This window comes from Amborella trichopoda, chromosome 9, assembly GCF_054954075.1.
Source record: "Amborella trichopoda isolate Santa Cruz 75 chromosome 9, AtrichopodaSantaCruz75HAP2 v2.0, whole genome shotgun sequence".
Classification (NCBI taxonomy): domain Eukaryota; kingdom Viridiplantae; phylum Streptophyta; class Magnoliopsida; order Amborellales; family Amborellaceae; genus Amborella; species Amborella trichopoda.
In genome coordinates, this window is record NC_142344.1 from 57,466,556 (window position 1) to 57,489,869 (window position 23,314).

At 37.4% G+C, this 23,314-nt stretch overlaps 2 protein-coding genes across 7 annotated transcripts; both read left to right on the forward strand.

Moving 5' to 3' along the window:
• Positions 1-323: 323 nt before the first annotated feature.
• On the forward strand, positions 324-2,736 carry CRR4 (Pentatricopeptide repeat (PPR) superfamily protein). Its single transcript, XM_011630031.3, has one exon. The coding sequence runs from the start codon at positions 472-474 to the stop codon at positions 2,698-2,700; it is 2,229 nt and encodes a 742-aa protein (XP_011628333.2). The 5' UTR covers positions 324-471; the 3' UTR covers positions 2,701-2,736.
• Positions 2,737-6,615: 3,879 nt separating this feature from the next.
• On the forward strand, positions 6,616-19,455 carry LOC18447668 (Glycine cleavage T-protein family). 6 transcript variants are annotated; one of them, XM_088846068.1, is made up of 6 exons: positions 6,616-7,192; positions 7,551-7,868; positions 8,895-9,148; positions 14,618-14,716; positions 18,640-18,798; positions 18,952-19,455. In XM_088846068.1, exons 3-6 carry the CDS (start codon positions 8,920-8,922, stop codon positions 19,197-19,199), a joined length of 735 nt encoding a protein of 244 aa, XP_088702194.1. In that variant the 5' UTR covers positions 6,616-7,192; positions 7,551-7,868; positions 8,895-8,919; the 3' UTR covers positions 19,200-19,455. The 6 variants fall into 6 exon arrangements, 2 of the variants coding, with proteins under 2 accessions (XP_088702194.1, XP_006857827.2); XR_016040247.1 differs by lacking the exon at positions 7,551-7,868 and having other exon boundaries at positions 18,375-18,798; XR_016040246.1 differs by lacking the exon at positions 7,551-7,868 and having other exon boundaries at positions 18,385-18,798.
• The last annotated feature ends 3,859 nt before the right edge of the window (positions 19,456-23,314 follow it).

Below are 23,314 nucleotides of genomic sequence, written 5' to 3' on the forward strand. Positions count from 1 at the left end.
TTGGAACCTTAAACAATCTAATTACGATGTACCGCCCAAATTTGATCATAATATGTAATTTTGGTGTACAAATTTAGTAGGATTATCTGAAAGTCTACTTTCATATCTAATTATAAAATTTTAAATTCTAAAAACGGTGAAAATCAAGGAGATTTATAAACATATGAAAATCTTGAAAATAGATGATCTTGATAATATGTTGTAAGGTGCACTATTTTTTAGATTGAAAATATTTTATTTTTTCATATTTGTACATTTCGATTTCGAGATGAGGAAGGGCTTTTCAACGTTAAAACGACTTATTTAGTTCTACACTTTTAGGTAGCAACCTAAAAAAATGATATTTATTTGAGGACAAGCCCAATTGATGTGAACAGTTATCGGATATGTGGGTCGTTACCCGTCTGATAGAAAGAAGCTGGCGCCAAAAGCTGAGATCAGTTCCTCAAACAAAGGCAGCAGAGAAGCATTATGCTATTGGCATCCTCATCTTCAGCAACCCAGCATCAATCCTCATGGAGCGGCCCCTCGTCCTCAACCATTTATCTATTACACACTCAATCCTTCAATGCTATAAGAGAGCTTCACCAGATCCATGCCAGAGCCGTGACCACCGGCCTCATTCGCCGAGTCTCGGTCGCCGCAAAACTCCTCTCTCTCTGCTCTTCACCACCGATCCGACGGCTCGACTATGCATCGCGTCTCCTGTTGCTGCTCGACGAGCAATCCCACCACCCCTACTTGTGGAACACCCTGATACGAGCATACTCGGATAGCAACCGCCCGCTGGACGCCTTGCTTTTGTACTCTGAAATGCTTCACCAGGGCGTGCAATTGGACAAGTTCACATACCCCTGGGTCCTCAAGGCTTGCGCTCACTTGCTGGCGCTCAAAGAAGGCGAGCAGATCCACGCTCAAATTGTGAAGAGCCCTAAGCATTTGAGCTTTGATGTCTTTGTTCTCAACACGCTGATTAACTTGTATGTGAAATGCTCCCAGTTCGACGCGGCAAACAGAGTGTTTGATAAAATGCCTCATAGGGATGTGGTCTCGTGGAATGCCATGATCGGAGGCTGTGACCCTCTGCTCTTCTTCTGCCGGATGCTGGGCAATGGGGTCCTTCCGGACAGGTTTAGCTTCACTCTCGTGCTCAAGGCTTGCACGAGTTTGACAGCTATTCGGGAAGGCTTGCAGATTCACTCTTGGATAAGCAAGAGCGAGTTCCAGTCAGATGTCTTTGTCCAGAATGCCTTGATTCACATGTATTCGAGATGTGTAGGAGTCCAATTTGCATGTCGAGTGTTTGACCTGATGCCCCAAAAGGATGCGGTCGCTTGGAACACCATGATCGATGGCCACGTCAAGAGTGGGGATATGGAAGCTGCACAAGACCTCTTTGATCAGATGCCGGAAAGGAGCTTGGCATCTTGGAATGCGATGGTCGATGGCTATGCCAAAGCAGGCAATATTGAAGTTGCTCTGCGGCTATTTGATGCCATGCCTGAGAGGGACTCGGTGTCATGGAATGCCATGATTGATGGGTATGCAAAATGGGGGCTGATGGAAGGAGCACATGAGTTATTCATGAGGATGCCGCAGAGGGATGTGATCTCTTGGGCCAACATGATCGATGGCTATTCCAAAATTGGAAGCATTGACATAGCGCGTGATTTTTTCGAGCAAATGCCCCAAAGAGACTCGATATCGTGGAATGTAATGCTTGGTGGGTATGTGCAGAATGGTCAGTACAAGGATGCCATAGAACTCTTTCACATGATGCAGGTGGAGGGTGTGAAGCCTAATCAAGTGACATTGGTGACTGTTCTTTCTGCAATTGCCTCTCTTGGGGCATTAGAGGAAGGCAAATGGGTGCACAATCACATTGATAAGAACCAAAACCAGTTCCAATTGGATGGCATTCTCGGTGCAGGCATCATAGACATGTACTCCAAGTGCGGGAGTATAGAGAGCGGCCTTCGAGTTTTCATGGCCCTGCAAAAGAGAAGTATCAACCACTGGAATGCGATAATTGGGGGCCTCGCGATGCATGGACTTGGCCACCAAGCCCTTCAACTTTTCTCAGAGATGCAGAGGCTTTCATTCAAGCCCGATGATATCACATTCATCGCCTTGCTAAGTGCGTGTAGCCACGCAGGCCTGGTGAATGAGGGCATACACTACTTCGAAAGCATGAGCAAAGAGTACAATATTGAACCCAAACTCCAGCATTATGGATGCATGGTCGACATATTTGGTCGAGCTGGGTTGTTAGAGGAAGCTAAGAAATTCATAGAAGAGATGCCAATCGAACCCAGCATCATGGTTTGGAGGTCACTACTTGGTGCGTGTACTAATCATGGGAACATAGAGATTGGCCAATGGGCGGGGAGATGCCTTATTGAGCTGGCCCCCTTTGAATCAAGCAGTTATGTCCTTTTATCAAACCTGTACGCTAATGCTAGCATGTGGGACGATGCGAGCACAGTGAGAATGATGATGAGAGCGAGAGATGTGAAGAAGATCCCTGGTTGCAGCTGGATTGAAGTCCATGGAGTAGTTCATGAGTTTTTGGTGGGTGATAAGTCCCACCCTGAGGTGGAAAACATAAATCGGGTGCTAAAGAAATTAGCCCTTGATTTAAAATCGGCGGGGTATCTATTAGGCCCGATTCCGATTTTAATGGATGCATATGTTGATTAAGGGAAAGAATAAGTGGAGGCTTTTGTTTCTTGGCGAGCTGTGTGCCTCCATATATATAATTTGTATGTGTTTAGAGCAGTGTTTTAAAAAACGGCGAGTCGAACCGGACCCGGTTCGACTCAGAAACACGCATGCCCGTGCCGGTTTCAACCGAAAACCGGGAACCGCCCGATTCTAGAGTGAAACTGCTGGTTCCCATCCGGTTCAGGCCGGTTCTAGAGTGGAACCGTCGGTTCCCATCCGGTTTAGCCCGGTTCACACACGTAACACATGACACGCACGTGCGAGCGTATCCCACGCACACTCACACGCGCACACGTGTGTCCGAGTGCACGTGCGAGCGTGCCCCACGCACACTCACACGCGCACAAGGTGTGTCCGAACACACGTGCACACTTGTGTCCGAGCGCACGTGCGAGCGTGCCCCACGGACACTCACATGCGCACACGTGTGTCCAAGCGCACGTGCGAGCGTGCCCCACGCACACTCACACGCGGACACGTGTGTCCAAACGCACATGTGAGGTTGCCCTAATGTTTTTATACACATTTATAATTCATATTTTATAGGTATTTATATACCAAATTTGAATACCCATATTTCGATATGGGATAATTCCCAAACATCATTAAATGAAAACGAAATGTAAATATATTCTATTAATCAACAGTTTATAATCACATGTAGTTAGATGGCTTGATGGTTATGACTTTGAATTTTTTACATAGGTCGAATCCCCTTGGGCACCCCTTTGGGCATGTCTTGTATTTTTGTTGTGTATATAGTGGTTGATATAAATATTTTTGATGTTTTCGAATCCCCTTGGGCATATGTTGTATATAGTGGTTGGTATAAATATAAATATTTTTGTTGTGTATATAGTGGTTGGTATAAATATAAATATTTTTGTTGTGTATATAGTGGTTGGTATAAATATAAATATTTTTGTTGTGTATATAGTGGTTGGTATAAATATAAATATTTTTGTTGTGTATATAGTGGTTGGTATAAATATAAATAATTTTGTAAATAATATAAAAGACATAAAAAAATGAAAAATAAAAAAATTAATTTTTTATATAACCGTTAATTTTTGTTGTATATAGTGGTATAATTATTTTTATAAATATTATGAAAGGTATAAAAAAATTAAAAATAAAAAGTTTATTCTATTTGAAATCTCCATATTTCTACTAACAATTTCTTTTACTAAATTTATTATAAAAACCTAAAAAAATAAAATTTTGAAAAAATGAAGTGTTATTTTCAAAATGTGTATGCATTTTATTAATTATTACATTGATAACAAAATATTTTATTTTATTTATGAATTTTTACATTATAAATCATGTAATGTACTATTTTTCTTACAGTTGTCAATAATACATTTTAAATTAGATAATATTATAAAATATTTTTAATTTGTTATTATTTGTCTAATAAAATAATTATAAAATGTAAACTAATAATTATAATTTCAGTATGTAATATTATAATTAGTGAGGTTGTAATAATTTTGGATTATAGTTAGTTAGGCTGTAATAGTTTGGGTTTTTTTAACGGGTTAGGGTTTTTCGCCAAAACAAGATTTTAATGGCCATTCTTTCATTGATTAGTCTACTCTTGATAATAGTCCATGTATAATTATATATTTTATCCATGATAATTATATAATTTTTCTTTTATGTGATGCAAATTTAATAGTTAAAATAAATTTATACAGGGAAAGAACATCTCAATATTCACAAATTGATAAAAAAATGAAAGTCAATAATGTAGTACCCTTATTTTTTATTGGATTATTAAAAAACAACATTTATAATGAATTTTAATAATTTTTTTGGATTTTTTTGCCGATTCCCTATCCGGATCGCCGATTCGCCGATCCGGATCATTTTTTGAGGTGCCCGATCCGGGTCACCGATCCATTTTTTAAACCGTTGGTTTAGAGAAATCTAATTGTATGATCAAGATTACACAATTGACTATAGCCTCACAAGCATTGTTGGCACAAACGGTAATTGTTCTTGGCTTAACACTCTACCATCCGATCAAAGATTAACAAACAAAGGTTCGAACTTTTCATGAGATAGTACAGGGTACATTATGTTTACCCACGACAGTCCATAGGCAACCTCGGCCCCAAGGCTACCAGTGTTTTTCATCTACCTGGTGGCACGATCCTATCTTTCTCCAAACATCCCCTCTATCTCTCTCTCACAAATTTCCATCTTTTTCCATTGTGCCTTTTCTTCACTTTCTTTCTCCATTAGAGTGCAGTACCCTTTTTATTCTATCTCTGAAAGGTAACAAATGGGGGTCCTCCTCTCTCTCTCTCTGCATGGGGCAGCAATCCTCTCGATCTCTTTCTTAGGTATTTTTGCCTAATCTGACAAGGAGAAGGCATAGGCTTTTGGTTCTTCAAGCCCTTAAGTTTCCCACTTTTGAAGAAAATCAGAGCTTCAATGTCAACCCACTTAAATCTATTTTCCCTCGTCTTATTGTTTATTGGTGGTGTATCTCAAAATTTTCAAATTCTCATCTCCATTATACTCAATTTTTTAATTCTATCATTTATTGTCTTGTAACTCATCCATTTCAAATTTCTCATCTCCATTCCACTCGTTCTAAGAGTTAATTGGGGCACAGAACGAAAACATTAATATAATCCATACATCGAATATTTTTACATGTGGCGCCACCCAAACACGATATATATGTACTGCTGTTGACTGTCGTCCAATCTTAACAAACAGCTGGTATAATCTTGTCATAATATCTTGAGTTCATCCCTAAGCATCTTATTTTAATTGGATGACTCATATTAGCTAATATCGATTTCGATTTTATTTACGTTCTCTATGTGCAAAGAGTGGAACTTCAGTTCGAACTGGGGAGCACTTTGTATTATCAAGTCATACAGAATTTCAAATATTAACCGACGTATAGGAAAATGATAGTTTTAAACTTGGGGCATTTGATACAGAGGTGAGGCTCCAAAACAATCACCCACCTCAAAATTTTCATTAGAAGAGGTTGTTTTAATGCACAAATATCCTCAAATAGATCGTCTTGACATCATGATGTATGGATATGAGAAAAAAAATGGATTTCAAATTTTGAAAATAGTGTATTTTGTAACGCATTTTTGGACCGTCAATTTTCAAGTTTTTATAGATCTGCTTGTTCTACATTATTTTTTAAACTTTAAATTTTATATTAAATATAAAAAAATATTTGAAGGCTATCACAAAGATATATAATATTGAACCAAATTTCTCAACACTATTTGAATGTGGGTTCTAATTTGATTGTTTTGAGCCTCAACTCTATACAAACCACACCCTCTAATAAAAGCAAAATAAAACACATTTAAAAACATTTATTTATTTTTAAAAAAATAAAATAAAGGTGTAGTTTCTATAATGCTTAGGCTTTATGAAAGCAAAGTAAAATCAAAAGCTCGAATCCTCTTTTGAAAAGCACTTTGAGTATCAAAAACTTTCATCATGGCTTTAAAATCAATTTCCAATACCGCCAAACAAATTAAAAGTTGAAAACACTGTGCAGATCTTATAGATCCTTAAACATTATTTTTAAAACAAAATGGACGGTTTAGATAATTTATTACAATTTACGTTATTTTTAATACTTGAAATCCCACCCTCACGGTCAAGGCGGAGATAATCGAATGGAAAGTTTTCGGACGCGGGAACTACGATTTTCGATGAAGCTTTACTTATATTAATAGGACTGCAGGCCTATCAAAATATTTTTCATAAAATAATGCAAAATAGTTACTTAAGGCAGCCATGGAAGACAAGTGGCATGTCGACGTGCTGCTCGGAGGCGGCGTCACTCACTGACTCAACGCCTCCTTCTTTATTCATTCATCAACCTCTGTATTCTCATTCATTCCATTTTCATGTTGAAGGGTTTAATTTAAAGAGAACAAAAAATGCAGCGGTTTTCCCTCCGCCACTCGAACTGGTGGAACTTGAATCGTGTATATTTCAGAGTCCCGTCTTCTACAACTGCCATCGCCTCATTTCATTCAGGAGAAGAGGAGCCCAGAAACCCTAACCCTAATCGCCCTAAGACTCTGCGAGACGTGGATGGGCCTCTGGCTTGTCTTCTCAAGAACCGGGGTGTCATCCGCTTTGATGGCCCTGACACCATTAAGTTTCTTCAGGGCCTCCTCACAAATGACGTGAGAAGCTTAGCCTTCCAAAATGGCCAAGGAGAGATTAAGAGTTCCTCTGTGCCCACCCCTAACCAGCTGCTGAAATACGCTCCGCCTGTTTATTCAGCCTTGCTGACCCCTCAGGGGAGGTTCCTCTATGATCTCGTTCTTTACCGCCCCCCTCTCCCCAGCGAGAAGCTGGATAGGACTGGCTCCGGCCCCGGTGCTTCCTCTTCTTCCCAATCCACTCCTCTGTTTGCAGACGTCGATGCTTCCCTTCTGGATGAGCTCCTCGATTGCTTGAAAAAGTAAGCATCCTGCCTTCTTGTTGAATTATAGGTGCATGTTGATCTGCTTGTTAGACGTTTGTTTTGTTGATAATGGATGAAGTTCACAGTTGCTTCAGTCACTGCTGGTAATCGAATGGGAGCTGGAAACATTGAAAGTGAAAATTTCTGCCCTGAAAACAATGGGTGCATTTTATCTGAGAAACAATGCAATGTTAGATTACATTTGAAGTAATGTGTATTAGGTTACATTTGAAGGGCCGATTCAGGCGATTTGTTTTTTTGATTCTTTTGGAAGATAAAATGGTTACTTATCATTTCCAGTTTTCTAGATTCTTCAGCAACACCCCTATTTATTATTTTCTTCTTGTACTTCTAGGAATGTCGCTTGCAGATTGTTGTAGAAGTAATATATGCTTCTCCAATTCATTGATTACGAGGAGTTTCTAAAAACATCCATAGACTTTAGGTATGCAGTTTACTCAGACAAACCTACAAACCTACTGTTATATATATGTGCTTCGGCCTATTTGAGACCAGAAAAAATGTGCAAGTATGCAGAAGGATATATGCTTTGGTCGTTGCAACAATCTTGTGCTACATATTTCTCCGAAAATTTGAGTTTCTTGTTCGAGAAAAATGAATACCAGTAGCAGAACGCCCTATCATTTGAGCAGCCAGCCCAATCTGCTTATGTGTACCCAAGATCTCTGTACTAATACATTGCTTTGTATAATCTTACTTTATTATTGATAATGCAGTTCAGTTTACTAGTTTAGCATTAGACATTCTTTTAGTTACTTAAGATTATGTAGCTTTATGCCGTATACAGATGCTAGTTAAATTGGATTTCAAGTGGATGTATTTGTAGGAAAGGGTGGGTATCCACATATAATTATTCAAACTTGAACATGGGAAAGTTATTTCAATTGACACATAAAAACATAATGCTTGGAACAGATGCTATGATGGTTTCCTTGGATTTTCGTAAGAATCTTTAGAATCTGTCACACTATCTCAAATAAAAGTTTTAAATATAGATTTAAATTTTAATGTTAGAGGAAGACTACCCTCTATGATAATCCTTTGCCATCCAAACTCAGTTTTTGAAATCTTTGGTCTCTGATATATCATGCGGGCCTTTTGGAAAGGCCCTCCAAAGCTCCAGCTGGAGATTTTTGAAGTTCAACAATTGCGTCTTCAATTCCATTGACGATTTGATAACTTATTATTTCTGAAAAAGACAAGGTTGTGGAGTGAGATATTGATTATGAAATCATCTTAACCAGGATGTTGCATCTAGTAAGTCATAGCCTATAAGTTTCGTATGTTCCTCATTGTGTGTACCAGCCACCCATTCAAATGCCATTGTCCATTTAAGGTCCCTATGGATCGCGGATAAAGCACCAATAGGGTGTCTTTATATGCAAGGCCCGTTCTATTGGGCATCTGGTGCATGGCTGAATGCTATAGAAAGCTGGTCCTGTTTTAATAAAAGGCACTGCTTATCAGAAATGAGGGGAAACATATTAAACACCTAGTTTTGCCCCCATCCCTGGTAATCGGTTTGTTGCAGTGACTTATCTGCCACATCTAAACTGACCCTTAATATGGTTGCTTGTACTGTCTGATTATTTTCTGTTTTCCTCTATTTTATTATCATTGCATGTAGCCTTAGAAGTGATCGAAATGCTTCACACAATTACATGGTTCTCTACTGTAGGTACCGTCTGAGAGCGAAAGTTGAAATGGAGGATATGTCTAAAGAATATGCTTGTTGGCAATGCTTTGGTGGAAATCTTTCTGATAAATCTTCACTGGATGAAGAACCTGATGCAGCAAGTATAGGTTGGGGTGGATCTGTTGATGCTACCGGTTTATCTGCCGCAGAAGGGAATAATCTTGGATGGCGATGGTACAAGGATCCTAGATTAACTTCACTTGGGTTCAGAGGAATTTTCCCATCTAAAACCGTTCGTAAGTATTATGTAGCAGCTAATGGTTGTTGTAGAAATTTATTTAAAAAATGCCAAAGAAGAAAGGAGAAGATCTGAAGTTGCCTTTGTATGAGTTAATATGCTAAAGAAGATTTATAAGTTTTCTTATGACTAGAATCCCTTTGTAATATAAGGAAGGGACAAGCATAACGATTCATCAGCCCCAGGGTGACATTGTAGTAGTCACCCTAGGTGATGGGCTGTCCGAGCCCAAATCCACCACACAAACATACATAGATACATACATATAAACTGTTTTTAATTGATTTCTCCAAATGTATAAGTATAATTGTGTAGGCTTTGCAAAATGTGTATATATAACACAAGTATCAAAATTGCGTATCACTTCCTCCTTGTGCATGTATCATAGCAACAAGTGGCTGATTTTGTTGGCTCCTTCTTTTGCTAAAGTGTCTGCTATTGAATTGGCTTCTATCCGTATATGATCACAAGTGGCCATCACTCTTAAACAGAAGTACAAATTCCAACAAATGTTAGCGTATCTCTGCAGAAAATTATAGCAATCTTGAGGCCAAGAGATTTCTTTTTGGAATCTTCTTCTACAATGAATGTGCCTCACCTAGGATTCTAATTGTGGACACCCGCAAGACTGCCATTGATATTGTTTGTGTCATAGATTGCCATTGGTCCAGAGAAAGAAAGTAGGGTATTGCCTTGACCGGTCTTAAACACCCCACACACACTGGGAGGCCAGGGTTGCCTGTGGAACATCCACAAAGTTGAGTTTGATGCCGCCCACCGGTGGTGCGCTATTTAAAGAGATGGGTGAATGTTTCTTTCGCTGTGAACTCCAAGCTATTGTAGACAATTGGTATTAAGATCTGCAAAAGGTATCCCCCAAAATTATTTTCTTGTGAGGGCCCATGATCAAACCAGTACCTTGATTGATGTTTGATCATCAAGATTTGGGAGGTGTTTCTCTTGAAAATCCTTCTGTTTATGCTCTAGCCATAAACCCCAAAGATTTCAAACATTATTAGTCTCCAAAGGGTTAGACCGAGCCTCTGCATATTAGGCTAGTACCATTGACATATGTGTTCATCAATATCAGCTAGAGTGGCCCAATTTGAAGCCAAAGGTCGCATAAACAACAATCACATTGCTGAGGCAAGGCCCCTCTCCAATGGAGAAATATATATCTTAGTGGTTTCTGCTTCTTCCTCATACATCACGTATCTGTTTGGTGCCGAAATCTCATTTTGAAGATTTTTAATCTTGACAATCTTATCTAAAGTCCCACATTTGCAAAAGCTTGTATAGTATGATTCGTGCTTGCTTCCAGTACTCGGTCGTATCGTGATTTGGGTGACGTGTCCATAACAGGGCTGCATGAGAAATGTTATTTACTGTGAGGATACCATTCCAGACCGTCTTGTCACCCTATGTGTAGAAATGTTGTTTGTAGAAGTTGAAGCAGGATCACAGTGCCTTCATCTTTGAGGGCCTGTCTAAAACAGGGACACCATGCCATCTTCTCGCCTATTTGTTCAGCTACTCTTGCAATGGTGACCTCAGCAACAGTGACAACACAGTGCTCATTAGCCACAGGAATCACTCTTTTAGTTGCTGTGATTCAGTAGATCTCCCAGAACTTTATCCTACTTCCATCACTCACTCTCTGGTTAATCACCAAAAGCAATTTCAGGTCGAGTTTATACTGCTTCATGCTCCTGACGCTCTCCTTGTAGCAATAGGTTGATTAGGAAGGCAATAGGTTGATTAGGAAGTCGAATAAAAGTGGCAATTGCATATTTATTTGCAACTACTTGCTTCCAAACATGTTTCTGGTTTTCCGTGAATCTCCATAACCATTTCCCTGGTACATACACTAATGGTGTCTGTTTGTGTGTGTGTGTGCGCACGCATGCGGGCAGGTGGGCATGCTTGTCCCCACTGATGGTGAACTATTTCGAATTTTTCAAACTGTTAATGTAATTTCAGTAGGGTATTTATGTCATTTCAGAATCCTACCAAAACTCAACTTCACACTCAAAATTTCTGACCTTTTGAATTGTGGTTGGATTTTGGAAGCAATTTAAAATTACAAATATGCCCTTTTTATTTAATTTTCAAACAAGTTATTTCTACTGTAATTTAATATTTCTAAGGGTATCTTACAATAAAATATTTCGAAGGAGGAAATCTAAAATATATGTATGGTCTTGGAAATCTAATATTATATGTATGTATGGTCTTGGTGGTGTTTCTCTATCTCTTACGGGAGCCACTCTGTAGTTTGTTTTTTTTCCTCAAATTGTCTGCTGGGATGAAATAAGAAATATACAAAGTTTTGTGCTGGGGTGGAAAGAATCATTTGCATAATTTGGGAAGGCAGTGAGTGGTAAGCACTAGAGTGTCACTCTCTAGGATGATGAAATCTTTATCCATGAGGGAAATATTTATTGAGCCCAGGGCTTATACTATTGAAATTAGCCATTAGGATAAAGCACCAAGTTGGTTGTTGGGGGGGGGGGGGGGGGGGTTGTGTGGTGTGTTATTACTTCACATTGTGAGGGATTTTAAGAAGACAAAAAGGGAAGGACTTCAAGCTTAAAAAAAAAACACTTAGATTTGATTGTCCACGAAATGGGCACTCTTAGTGTCATTCTTAAATTAGGAATCGATTTGGAGCATTTCTTTTGAGTTCCAAATCATTTTTTTTTAATTTGATCATAAAGATAAATAAAAATTGTTTGAGAGTTACAAGGTCGAACAAATCTCCCTAACTAGGTGTTCTAACCTAAGGTCTGATTTCTACTGTATTAGCCCTGGATTTACCGAATGTTTTCTTATATATAATTCGAGTATTGACCCAAGGGCCAAAATACAGCGTTATCAATTTTTCTGCACTTTGGCCTCTGCGCCTAAAGTCTTTGGCTTTAATATCCAGAAAAATCCAAGAGAATCACTTCTTGATGTAATTCATATCACTATTAATTTAAAAAATACCCTGATATAATTAAATTTTGGAAAAAACCTTTTGCACTATCGAAATTTATTATTACTAACGTCTGTGATATTAAAAAATTTGAAAATGTACCTTACATACTAATATAATTAAAACTACCTAGTAATACATATCTTTTTTATTTTTTGAAATTTGTTTTTAGAAATAATCCCATAGACTTTACCCCTATTGACTAAAGAGCCAAAGCGCCTCCCTTTCCCAGTCAAAATGAAGAGACCTCTGAAGTGAATTTGATAACATTGGTTTGACCCCTATATTTCGATATCATCTTATTCATCTCAATGGTCGACCTAAGATCAAAAGAGAAAATCGATTTGGACGTAAAAACCCTCCATCGAATTTTCCTCTTCAAGGAAGGATGACTACAGAGTGCCCATTTTTGTTGGGAGATGAGATCTGGAGTTTCAAGAGCTCATAACCCAATGCTTTTTTTAAAATTGATCATGAGATGAATCAAACATGTGAAAAAAATTTTAGCTCAAAAAAATTTCCTAAGTGTTTCACTTTTTGACCAATAGCTATGGAATCTTTCACAGGCACACAGACACGCATGCAAAGGAAAAGATACCAAGAGCAACCCAACCTATGGAGTAGTATAGGCCGAAACACCTAGGCTGAGGTTTGAACATTTAGTGCGGCGTGCTATTATTTGTTTTTTAAAAAAATTCTAGGCACTCCAAATAAAAATAATAACAATTATCATCATCATCATCTGTGCCTTATCCTAACTATTTAAGGTCGGTTACACGAATCCTATTTCGCGCCTCTACTTTATCAAGGGCCATACCCTTATTCAAACCATAGATCACCAGATCTCTTCTCACTACTTCCATACTTATCCCTTCGAGCTTCTACTTGAACTGAAATGCTCCTTCTAACTGGTGTTCTAGGTCAATTATGCACATGAGAAGCTTACTTAAGTCTACTTTCCCTCATTTTATCGCTAATTGGAGCCACCCTTAAGTTTCCTCAGATGTATTCATTCTGAATTCTATCCTTTCTTGTCTTGCCACTCATCTATCTCAAAATCCTTATCTCAGCTACAATCATTATAGGAATATGTAGTTTTTTGACCACTCAACATTCAGTCCTATAAAGCATGGCTGGTCTTACAATTGTTCTATCAAACTTCCCTTTCAGTTTCATTGTATGCGGCAATCTCATAAACTCTGGAAGCCCACGCAGCTCAAATTCTATGTGTGACGTCTTCCCTAATCTCTCCATTCTCATAGATTATTGACCCCAGAAAATAAAAATAAAAGTAATACACACAAAAAAAGGTGAACTTGTGTTTGCCATTATTGGGGAACCTGTGCATTGATTCGGCCCCTTTTGCTTCAATTTGGGTCATATGGCCTATAGTATTACATAGGTCGGGGGTTCATAACATCTTCATCCAATGGTTTGGATTCAATCTTGATTGTTCCGACAACTAGTGTGTATGGACATTGTTTGATTTTAATATTTTTCTACAAATATGTTTAGATGAAATTTTGGGGGTATGTGCACCTTGCCAAAATAATTGGAAAACTATTAAAAATGACAAAATTTACAATTACCAAAATATTCCCACTCTTGTCATTGACAAGGGAGGTGGTATTTTGGTCATTTTAAGTTTTGCATATTACTTTTTTTATTTTTAATTTTGGTGAGGCACACATACCCTCAAAATTTTAGCTCCATCGGGTTGCTAAAGAAAAAAAAAAATTTAAAACACTGAGCCGCTACCCTGATCGTCATATTGGATACTACTTTGTTAGCCCTTTGGCTAACAAAAGTTACTCCCTATATATTTATGTATATGGATTTTATACTATACGACCATTTATCTTTGGTATAAGAATGTCATGATCACGCCTAGCTATTAGATGTCAAATTGGATAGCTTGACGTGTAACCCAAGGTTTGAGAAAATTTCTTTTGAATATTGATCCTTGCTGGTTGCAAGCTGCCAGCTACCCGATTTCAAATCTAATAGGCAAGAGTCATTGCAACCTCTTTATACCAAAGGTAAGTGGTCTTTTTGTATGTGTGTGTGTGGCTGTCTATATATGTATGTATGTATGTAGATACACCATACTAATCGTGAACTTAAAATTTCTTACTCCAAGATTTTTGACAACAAGATGCCCTTACAAATATAAAAATACATGAACAATATAGCTTGTTTGAAAATTTTGATGATGGCATATTTGTAATTTTAAATTGCTATTTAAAATTCAATCATCCTTCAAAGAATCGAATGAACCTTTTTAAGTATGGAATTGGGTTTTGGAGGGATTTTGAAAAGACAAAATACCCTTCCTTTAATAGATGAACTATTTATTGTCAAAAGTCATTTTTGAACTCATATAAGGGCATTTTATAGTCAAAACTTACACACACATGCACACATGATATATTCTTAACCCAACTTTTCTTTGTAAGTCATATTTTAAGACTTGCTTCCTATTTCCTGCAGCTCCTTTGGTTGAATCTGACAAAGAAGTGGAAGAGGAGCACTACCTCCTGTGGAGGTTAGAGAAAGGGGTTGCAGAGGGTTCGACGGAAATTCCTAAAGGTATTTATCTATTCTATGTATGTAAGCCTTGAAAATGTGTAGGACAAGTAGTGTATTACAGATGGGGCTTGGGGTGGGTGACCTAAAAAGAAAACGTTCTAGGGCAATTTTAATATTTTAGGACGCACATGGGTCTCTCTTATCACTCAAAAAATCTATCCATTCCTATACAATTTCTCTATTCAATAGGAAACTAAATCTAAAGTACCTTTAGTTGCAACAAGTGTTTGTGTGTGTGCACCAAGGACAACACACCTATCTACAGTTTATCGATCCATTCCTTCCCATGTTGCTCTCTTATCTCTGTTGATCTTCTCCAACCTCTCTCTTCTAATCTTCTCCCACATATCTCTGTCCTCTAAAAAAATCTTCATCTAGTTTGTTTCCCTCCATGCATAATCTCTCTCCCATAAATCTTCCATATTACATGTATTTTTTGAGTATTAGATATAGAATTCTTTATATAGTTGAAGCTTCTCTTACTCTCCTAATCATCTCACTCAAGTTTATCGTTCTTTCTCAATCTATTATTTCCCACCTGATCTCCCCCCGCTCCCCCTTCCTTTTCCTTCCTCCCTTCTTTTTCTTTCTTCTCCTTCCCTCTTTCTTTCTCCTCCTAATCCCCTGGATTCGGTTTTCTTTCTCCCTATCATATATTCCTTTTCTCCCAGCTTCTTTCCCATCCCTGGTTTTCCATTCCTCGCATTCTCTCTGAGGTCAAATCATTATGATAGGTATGTTCGGTTTATTTTCATCCTTTTAATTTTCTATTGTTTTAAAGATTATTATAATGCATATTTCTCATTAATATTTGTAGTTTGTTAAATAATTTCTCAGCCAAAGTAAGTATTCTTGTTGCTTGTTTTTTCGGGTAGTTCAGTATGCGCTTAGAACCTTAGATTTAGGGTTGTCATCATCATGATGATTAACACCTAACCAATTAAGCCATTGCTCAAACATCAGCGCCTAACCAATGAATCCAATACTCAAATCCTATGTTAAATTTTATCAAATTTTTTCCTTAAGGAAATTTTGTGTTGCTTCTGTGCATTCATGTACCTTATAAGAAAATATTTCGTTACTTGTACTCCTATGATAAATTTCTCATGGTTTCATGCAGTTTTTTATAGCTGTGATTTCCTATGTCAAGAAGATGTGTTTCTTGAATTTTTTTTACTGAACCTATCATGAACTCCAAAGTTTAAGACTTATGTATCTTCACAATCGTTTATGTACTTCACGTAATTAATTATGCTTTGATTTCTATCTATGGTGTTGGGGATATTTTCTATATGACTACGTCTTTATAAATAGAGGTTTACTAACAAAAAATTAAAATAAAAGGACTCTTATGCAATTCTCGCTATATCCTCTCTCTCTCTCTCTCTGTCTCTCTCTCTCTCACTCATTTGCTGCTTGTCTCTTAAAATAGATGTCCCATACGATGGCCATATCCCCTCTCTCTCTCTCTCTCTCTCTCTCTCTTATGCAGATAAAAAGATTTCCTAACAATAAACAAAAATAATGGGACTTAAGCAATTATGCCTGTGTCCTCTCTCTCTCTCTCTCTCTCTCTCATACACACACACACACACACACGCATGCTGCTTATCTCCATATAAATTACTCTGAAGCCATGCGTTGCACGGGTTGTGTAGTAGTAAATACAGTTTATGACATTATTCTGGATCTGTGAAATTTTTTTTGCTTCTCTGGCCTATATATTATGACTGATTCTCAGATCTTGGCATGCCTCTCTTTGATTCTTTGTACTCAGGTTGAGTGATAGAGAAACTTATTTATAATTGTTGCAATATTTATGATTATATTTACATTCAGTTCATTGTGATGCTACATTGCATTCCAAAGGGCATGGGCAAAGTAAGAATGAATGATATAAAAGATTGTGATGAAATTTTACATGTAAATTAAGAGATGCATGTAGTTGGAGCTTTAACAAAATGGAGTTTTTTTTTTCGTTGGAGAATATTTTTCACACAGTGAAGTCAGTTATACATCTCAGATGCAAGTGCTTGAGATTTTGTTTGAAAAAAACATATGTATGACTTTAAATCTTCTCATAGAAAATTTTCAAGACTATGGACCAACTAGTTCCATAGAGCCAGTGTCCACTCTAATAGGCATATTCTAATGGGGGTTATATAAATGGAGCGAGAAATATGCATCTGTCCTACCTCAGAAATTTTAATGCATGCAAACAACATTATTTCATGAATGTCTCTTCTAAAAGACTGGCATAGACATCACTCTCATGATGGCCAGGACAGATAACATTTGGAGCATGTCATGTACCAGCATATTAATGAAGTGCAGAGCAATTATTTTTAGAAGAGCAGCCATGAAAACTCTTTTTTTAATTCCTGACATCATTATATACTTACTATCGCGGTTTGAATATATAGCCATTGTTTGCATCTGGAGACAATCTCATCTACTGTTTCTGTTGAACCACTTCACATCATCTGATTGTGGTGCTAGGAGTGGCTGTGATACTTACCTGATCCAGAGTTGTGTTACTGATATTTTGCATTATGCTTGTGATGTCCTTGTTTATGTGCTTGTCAGGCCTTCATTGACTTGTATTTTTGCGTTGGTCCTTGTCTAATTGCTCATGATTTTCAGTTTAGGGACTTATTTTGTAGAAACTGTTGGCGGCCTTATTATTTTCTTGTGTGATTGGTTGGTCTTTGTACATTAGGTATCGGGCTTTTTCCTTTCTTTCCTTTAAATTAAGCTGATATGTTTACTTTCCTGTTTTAACTTTATAATGTTTTTGGAGTGTTCTTTTGGTTTTACTTTTCAATAAAGCCAGTGCCTTATCCTAGGACAGGCTGGGGTTGGTTATCTATTTGTGCCTAAGGATTAATGAGTCTCCAAGACTTGTTCTCATGGTATGGAGAAGTGAAATAATTTCCAGGAACTAGTGTTGATGAGAATGTGTTTCCAGATCCGTGCCTTGCTAAATCTTTAGAGCTTTCTGCATCCATGACAACACTGGTCTAGCCAGCTAAATACTCTGCAGACAGGATATCCAAAAACCAGTTGGAACTGGTTTTAAGTATGGGGAGACTTGCCACTTGAACTGATCAATAGTACCCCTAGGTGATCGGGTCCATCTGTTTAGATCCGACAGTTAGGATGTGGTGATACCATGGCCATTTCCCTGGGTAATTTTGAGGTTTATTGATATTTGATATTTAGAGAGAGCTGAATTACTTAATATAATCAATTTGATTCCAAATTCATGTTCCCGAGTTGCAGAGAAAATCCAAATTGAGGCAATCTTTCCGGATTTGTCTTTTGATGTTCAATGGGGTGGCTTTTGTTTTCATTTGTTCCCCTCTCAAAGTTTGAAAGGGTGGTTATACTCCACCTGTTGCATCTGTGTATGGTATGGCAAAAAACTTGTGGTGCATCCATTGTCCATCCTCCCCAATGAATGGTTTGAGTGGTGGACCCATGGGCTGTTGATAGAATGTGGCGACTTAAGTGTATCCAACGTCCATACCCATCCATCTATTTGGGAGGACGAACTGTGGATGGCCACACATATGTTGATATACCATTGCGATGCATGTTTTTCTAATTTGATATTTGTCACATAAATGCCATAGAGACGTCAATACATTTAATATAGTGTTTAACAGTACAGACTCAGGCTCGGACTCCCCAACATCCTGAGCCTGAGCTGCAGAGTCATGCAAGTTGGAGGCCGAGGTGGAGGTCTGAATTGGCCGATTATCTGGGAAAATAATATAAAGGACCTGAGGCTTGGGAGACACCTTAGTTTTGGGCTTCTACCTCCAGAATCGCTACGGTTTTGATCCAGGCAACTTGGGCAGGGCGGCATGGCAACTTTTTAATCACTGTTTTAATCTATAAGGCCATATGCCTATATGCAGGTGAAGCAATTCCGCTGGAGTACAATCTTGCCGGTTTGAATGCGATAAGCTTTGATAAGGGATGCTATGTGGGCCAGGAGTCTGTTGCTCGCACCCATCACCGTGGCGTTATTCGGAAGCGACTTATGCCCCTAAAATTTGTCAATAAAAGGGATGAAGGTACTATAACTCGCCCTCTCTCCCTCTCTCTCTCCCGTCTCTTTCTTAAAGTCTACTGACATTCTTTGATGCCCTTTAGTTCCGAGATTTTTGGCAAGAGCTTCTCCATGATACATATTATCGATTTGTTTTTTGTCTTTCTATTGAGAGCAGAGGCGGAAGAAAAATGGGTGGCACCAAAATCAGAGGTGGTGGATGTGAAGTCGGATAAGAAGGTGGGGACTGTGACAACTGCAATGGGGTGCCTTGGGATGGGGTTGGTGAGGGTGGAAGATGCATTATTTGGAGGTGGGTTGCTTGGGATAAGGGGAGAAGAGGATGTGAGAGTGAAAGTTATTCGGTCCGATTGGTGGCCACTTGAATGGGTGCAGCAACAACAACAGCAGAGTGCAACTGCCTAGCTATCCATGCCTGGTCCAAAAATTTTTGAGAGAGAGAGAGAGATTATCCATTCTTTGGTGATGGAGAGTAATGGGGTTGAGGGAAGAATACGTGTTTTATGGGTTTCCATGTAGGCTGGGCCATCCTTAGGGCCGATAGGGGTAACACAATGGGTTGATTGTATTGGTAACTAGATTATGAAAATAACTCCTAGCAACCACGGGAATATGTATTTGGTGAGTTATTCAATAAAAGATTCCCCATTTGCCGAGGTTATGCAGTGAAAGCAATGATACAAAGTCAGAAATGGGCTCCAGCGTGTCTGTGGGGTCTGATTCTAGTTTACCTAGTTCGAGTTGGGTGATTCTCGAGTCAGATTGGGCTATACTTCACTAGAAAATTAAAGAGACTGCATTAGGATACTATAGCACTTGGGGAAATTTCAGGAATTTTTGGCCTGGAAACCAGGTCTTTAGAGCCTGGGCGGTTCATGTGTTGGATTGGGCGATATTGACAGAGACTATATCAACAGAGATTACAAAGTAGGTCATGCAAATTTATTTATTTATTTATTTATGCGAAAAATCCTCCCCTGTAATTTTGGGGTAGGACAATCAATTTTCTAGTGGGACGGTGAGAGTGCTTATTTAAAGCATCGGCAGTGTTATTCACTGATTGAGGGGGTGACCATGGCTTATTTAAAGCCACAGTGGTATTGTTCAGAAACCCATTCAAACCCGTTTTAACCTCCTAAACGAGATGGATAGAAGCCAAAGGGACGGCTAACCAACCCGTTTGTCTTTTATAATTCGTCAATACTTGCAATCAATTCATTCGACCGAACTACAAATGGGTACCTAATTGCCGACGTTCTTTTAGTAGATTTGATAGCAGCTTTTTGTTTGATTACAGCTTCCTTTTAATTGCCCTTTTACTTTGTCCATTTTTGTTTCCATTACCTTTTCATCATTTTATGCCACAGTGACGATCCGGCTCCATTGGCAACTAAATGTCGGGAGCGGGTTTATCATATGCACCCTGTCTTAGACTCTTAGTATTGCCAAGGCAGGGATACTTTACGCTTAGGGGTGAAAACAGGTGCTTAGGGGTGAAAACAGGTTGGGTCCGGTTGGACCCAGACCTTGATCCGAATAGTATTCAGGTCCAAGTTTTAGATACGAATGGGTGCGGTTTCAATAAGGTTGTAACCTTAAACAATCCAATTAAGACGCATCTCCAAATTTTATTACAATTTAAATTTGGTGTAAAAAATTATTAGTATTATCAAAAAATGTATTTTCATATTTAATTATAAAATTTTAAACTCCAAATGGTTAAGATCTATAAACATGTGAAAATTTTGAAAATGGATGGTCTAGATAAAGTGTTGTAAGATGTACTATCTTTGCGACTCAATATCTTTTTTTAACACATTCATACATCTTGATGCCGAGATGATCAATTAGATGGTCTTTCAACATTAAAACAACATTTTTCGATGGATTTTTGAGGTGCATTTATAATTCTACATTAAGGTTGCACCTTATGTAAATTTTTTCTTTTATGAATATGTACGTATACCCACATTCTTTACTGTTTTACACTGGAAATTTCTAAAAAATAAATACATTGATAACATTTATGAATACTCACATAATGTATGTCCATATTATTTGGGTTGAGTAAGGGTTGGGCCCGGTTGGATTAGGATTTGAATAATATTTGGGTCTAAAATTTGGATTCATACTCGGACCCAAGGTCGGGTCTCGGTCTGGTCCATTGCCACCCCTATTTGTGCAACAAGACATGGATGAATGTTGGAAACCATTATTTTGATATTAGCTTTTTAAACAAGGATACTTTGTATTAACATCTTACAAGTATCACGAATTTATTTTAAAAGCAACTTTCTAGAAATGATTAGCTCATGGACCTTTTAAAATAAAGAAGATTTCATGCGTTGTTGGGAGGAGCTGGAAATCGTATGATGGGTATTAAAACTTTTACTCGCTTCTTTTGATCTAAAGTTAGCTCATCATACTTTTAATAAAATTTCGAAGGACATCTCCTCAAGGCTGATAGATTGTTGGATCAATGAAAGGTTAACTAGTTGATCTCTTAGGATTGATTCGTCCATTTGATAAGGTCATTTGAAATGTTACTGTTTTTTTTTTTTTAAAAAAAAAAAAAAAAACAGTAACATTTCAAATGCCAAAAATAATGGAAACATAAGTACATGCTCAAAACAAACAGACTAGTTCCAATGTCATTTGTGGCTCTAATAATTCCATATAAAATAGGGTTGCAAACGTATCTTAGTCCAATGGGATTATATATATTATCAGAGTCTAAAATCATTTGTGGCTCTAATAACTAAATAGAAAATGGGGGTGGAAACGTATTTTAATCCAATTGTTTAGATTTTACCAAAGTTTTAAAAACCGTCTATCAGAATAGAAATCTCTCAATCTGGATTGAAAAATGGTGGAACCATGATAATTCCCGCTTTTAGAGAGAGCCATCATGTCCTTTGATAGAACCGCCTTGTTCTATCAATGTACCCACCTTCTTTTTTTGTCGTTTTTCTCTTTCATTCAGAAAATTTTGTAATTTTTTATTAGAAAGAGGGGTAGTGGGGTGGCCCATCCCTCTTTTAATGTTTTTGATCTTTTGTGCTAATTTTTTCAAAATTTACTAACTATGTTTCAATATGAAAACTTTCTCCATGAATAGAGGGCCCACCATCTTTATTGTGACCTTTATCCCTGATGCGGGACACATATAAACCAGTAGTATCCTTTGTCAATAATCGGTAAACCCGTATGACTTGACCTCCTGTAGAGAAGTTAACCACAAATTGTTGAGCTGGGTAAAGATTTTTTAACCCCTCTCTCTCCTTTAACATGCAATGATAACCTTTTGGAAGGGTTCTGCACCTAGTTCACTCGGTTTCTTCTTCTGGCTGCTCCACCCCAACTCCCAAAATGATTACCTATAAACATTGGAAATAAATCAGTTTTAAAGTCGAAGGCCAAATATCCGGTAAAAACTACGGATTGCCAAAAAAGTTGGGTAAAATGGAGAATCGTGAATATTTTGGGTTTGGCTAATGAAAAAAATATGATTAAAGATAATAAAATGTAAGATTATGCGTTGCGGTTATTGTATTAATGTATTAAAACCATTCAACTATAGTTTTTTTAGTTACCTGCTACCATTAGAGTCATTTTCAACAAATTTTGTCTAATCTTTCAATAAATACAACAAATAAGGCTTATATTATTGCCACGACACAAAACATACTATAGATTTATTGGGAGCATACAAAAAAAAAAAACACTAAATACAACAATTACATTAGTAAACAACATGAACTAACTCAAGGCATGAGATTATGAATCTAAGTAAAAAAAACAAAAAACATCCTAAATATAGGATTGTAGTTAACTATAACACAAAAACCAGAAAATATAAATTAGTGGTCCATCCAAGTCGCTATGTTTATGTTGTCTATACTAATGAAATAAAAAAATAAAATAAAAGGTGAAATTAATGAAACCTTTGTATGTAGAGAGATAGAAACAAAATGTTTGAGCAAATTCGAATGTTTGAAGCTCACCCTAAATGCCGAATTGCCTAAATCTTTAGTTGTCATTGAATCTCTATCTTGATCTTTATAAATCCAACTATTACTTTGAGAAATATGGTTGTTTTGATGGATTATTTTCTAAAAAAATATTGCTCATTTTTAAGGGAATGTCTTGGTGAAGTTTTTTAATGAAATTTATTGTTAAATCAAGATACTTAATTTACTCATAATTTAAATGTTCTTATATCTAGAAAAACGTTTATATAAGGATGCCACTTTATAATGTAGAACTACGGATGCACCTCAAAAATCCACCGGAAGAGGTAGTTTTAATGTTGAAAAACCCTTTGATTGATCATCTCGACATCGAGATGTATGACCATGAAAAAAAGAAAGATTTTAAGTCGCATAAATAGTGTATTTTACAACAAATTATCTACACCGTCCATTTCAATATCTTCATAAGTTTATAGATCTACTTGATTTTAACCATTTTTTAAATTTTAAATTTTATTATTAGATACAAAAATAGATTTTGATATAATC

Bases quoted from the DNA above. Each gene is read 5' to 3' on its own strand.
- CRR4 (XM_011630031.3), top strand. From the start codon at position 472: ATGCTATTGGCATCCTCATCTTCAGCAACCCAGCATCAATCCTCATGG.
- LOC18447668 (XM_006857765.4), top strand. From the start codon at position 6,660: ATGCAGCGGTTTTCCCTCCGCCACTCGAACTGGTGGAACTTGAATCGT. The intron at 9,149-14,617 runs GTAAGTATTATG...TATTTCCTGCAG, and splicing joins TTTCCCATCTAAAACCGTTC to CTCCTTTGGTTGAATCTGAC. The intron at 18,799-18,951 runs GTACTATAACTC...TATTGAGAGCAG, and splicing joins TGTCAATAAAAGGGATGAAG to AGGCGGAAGAAAAATGGGTG.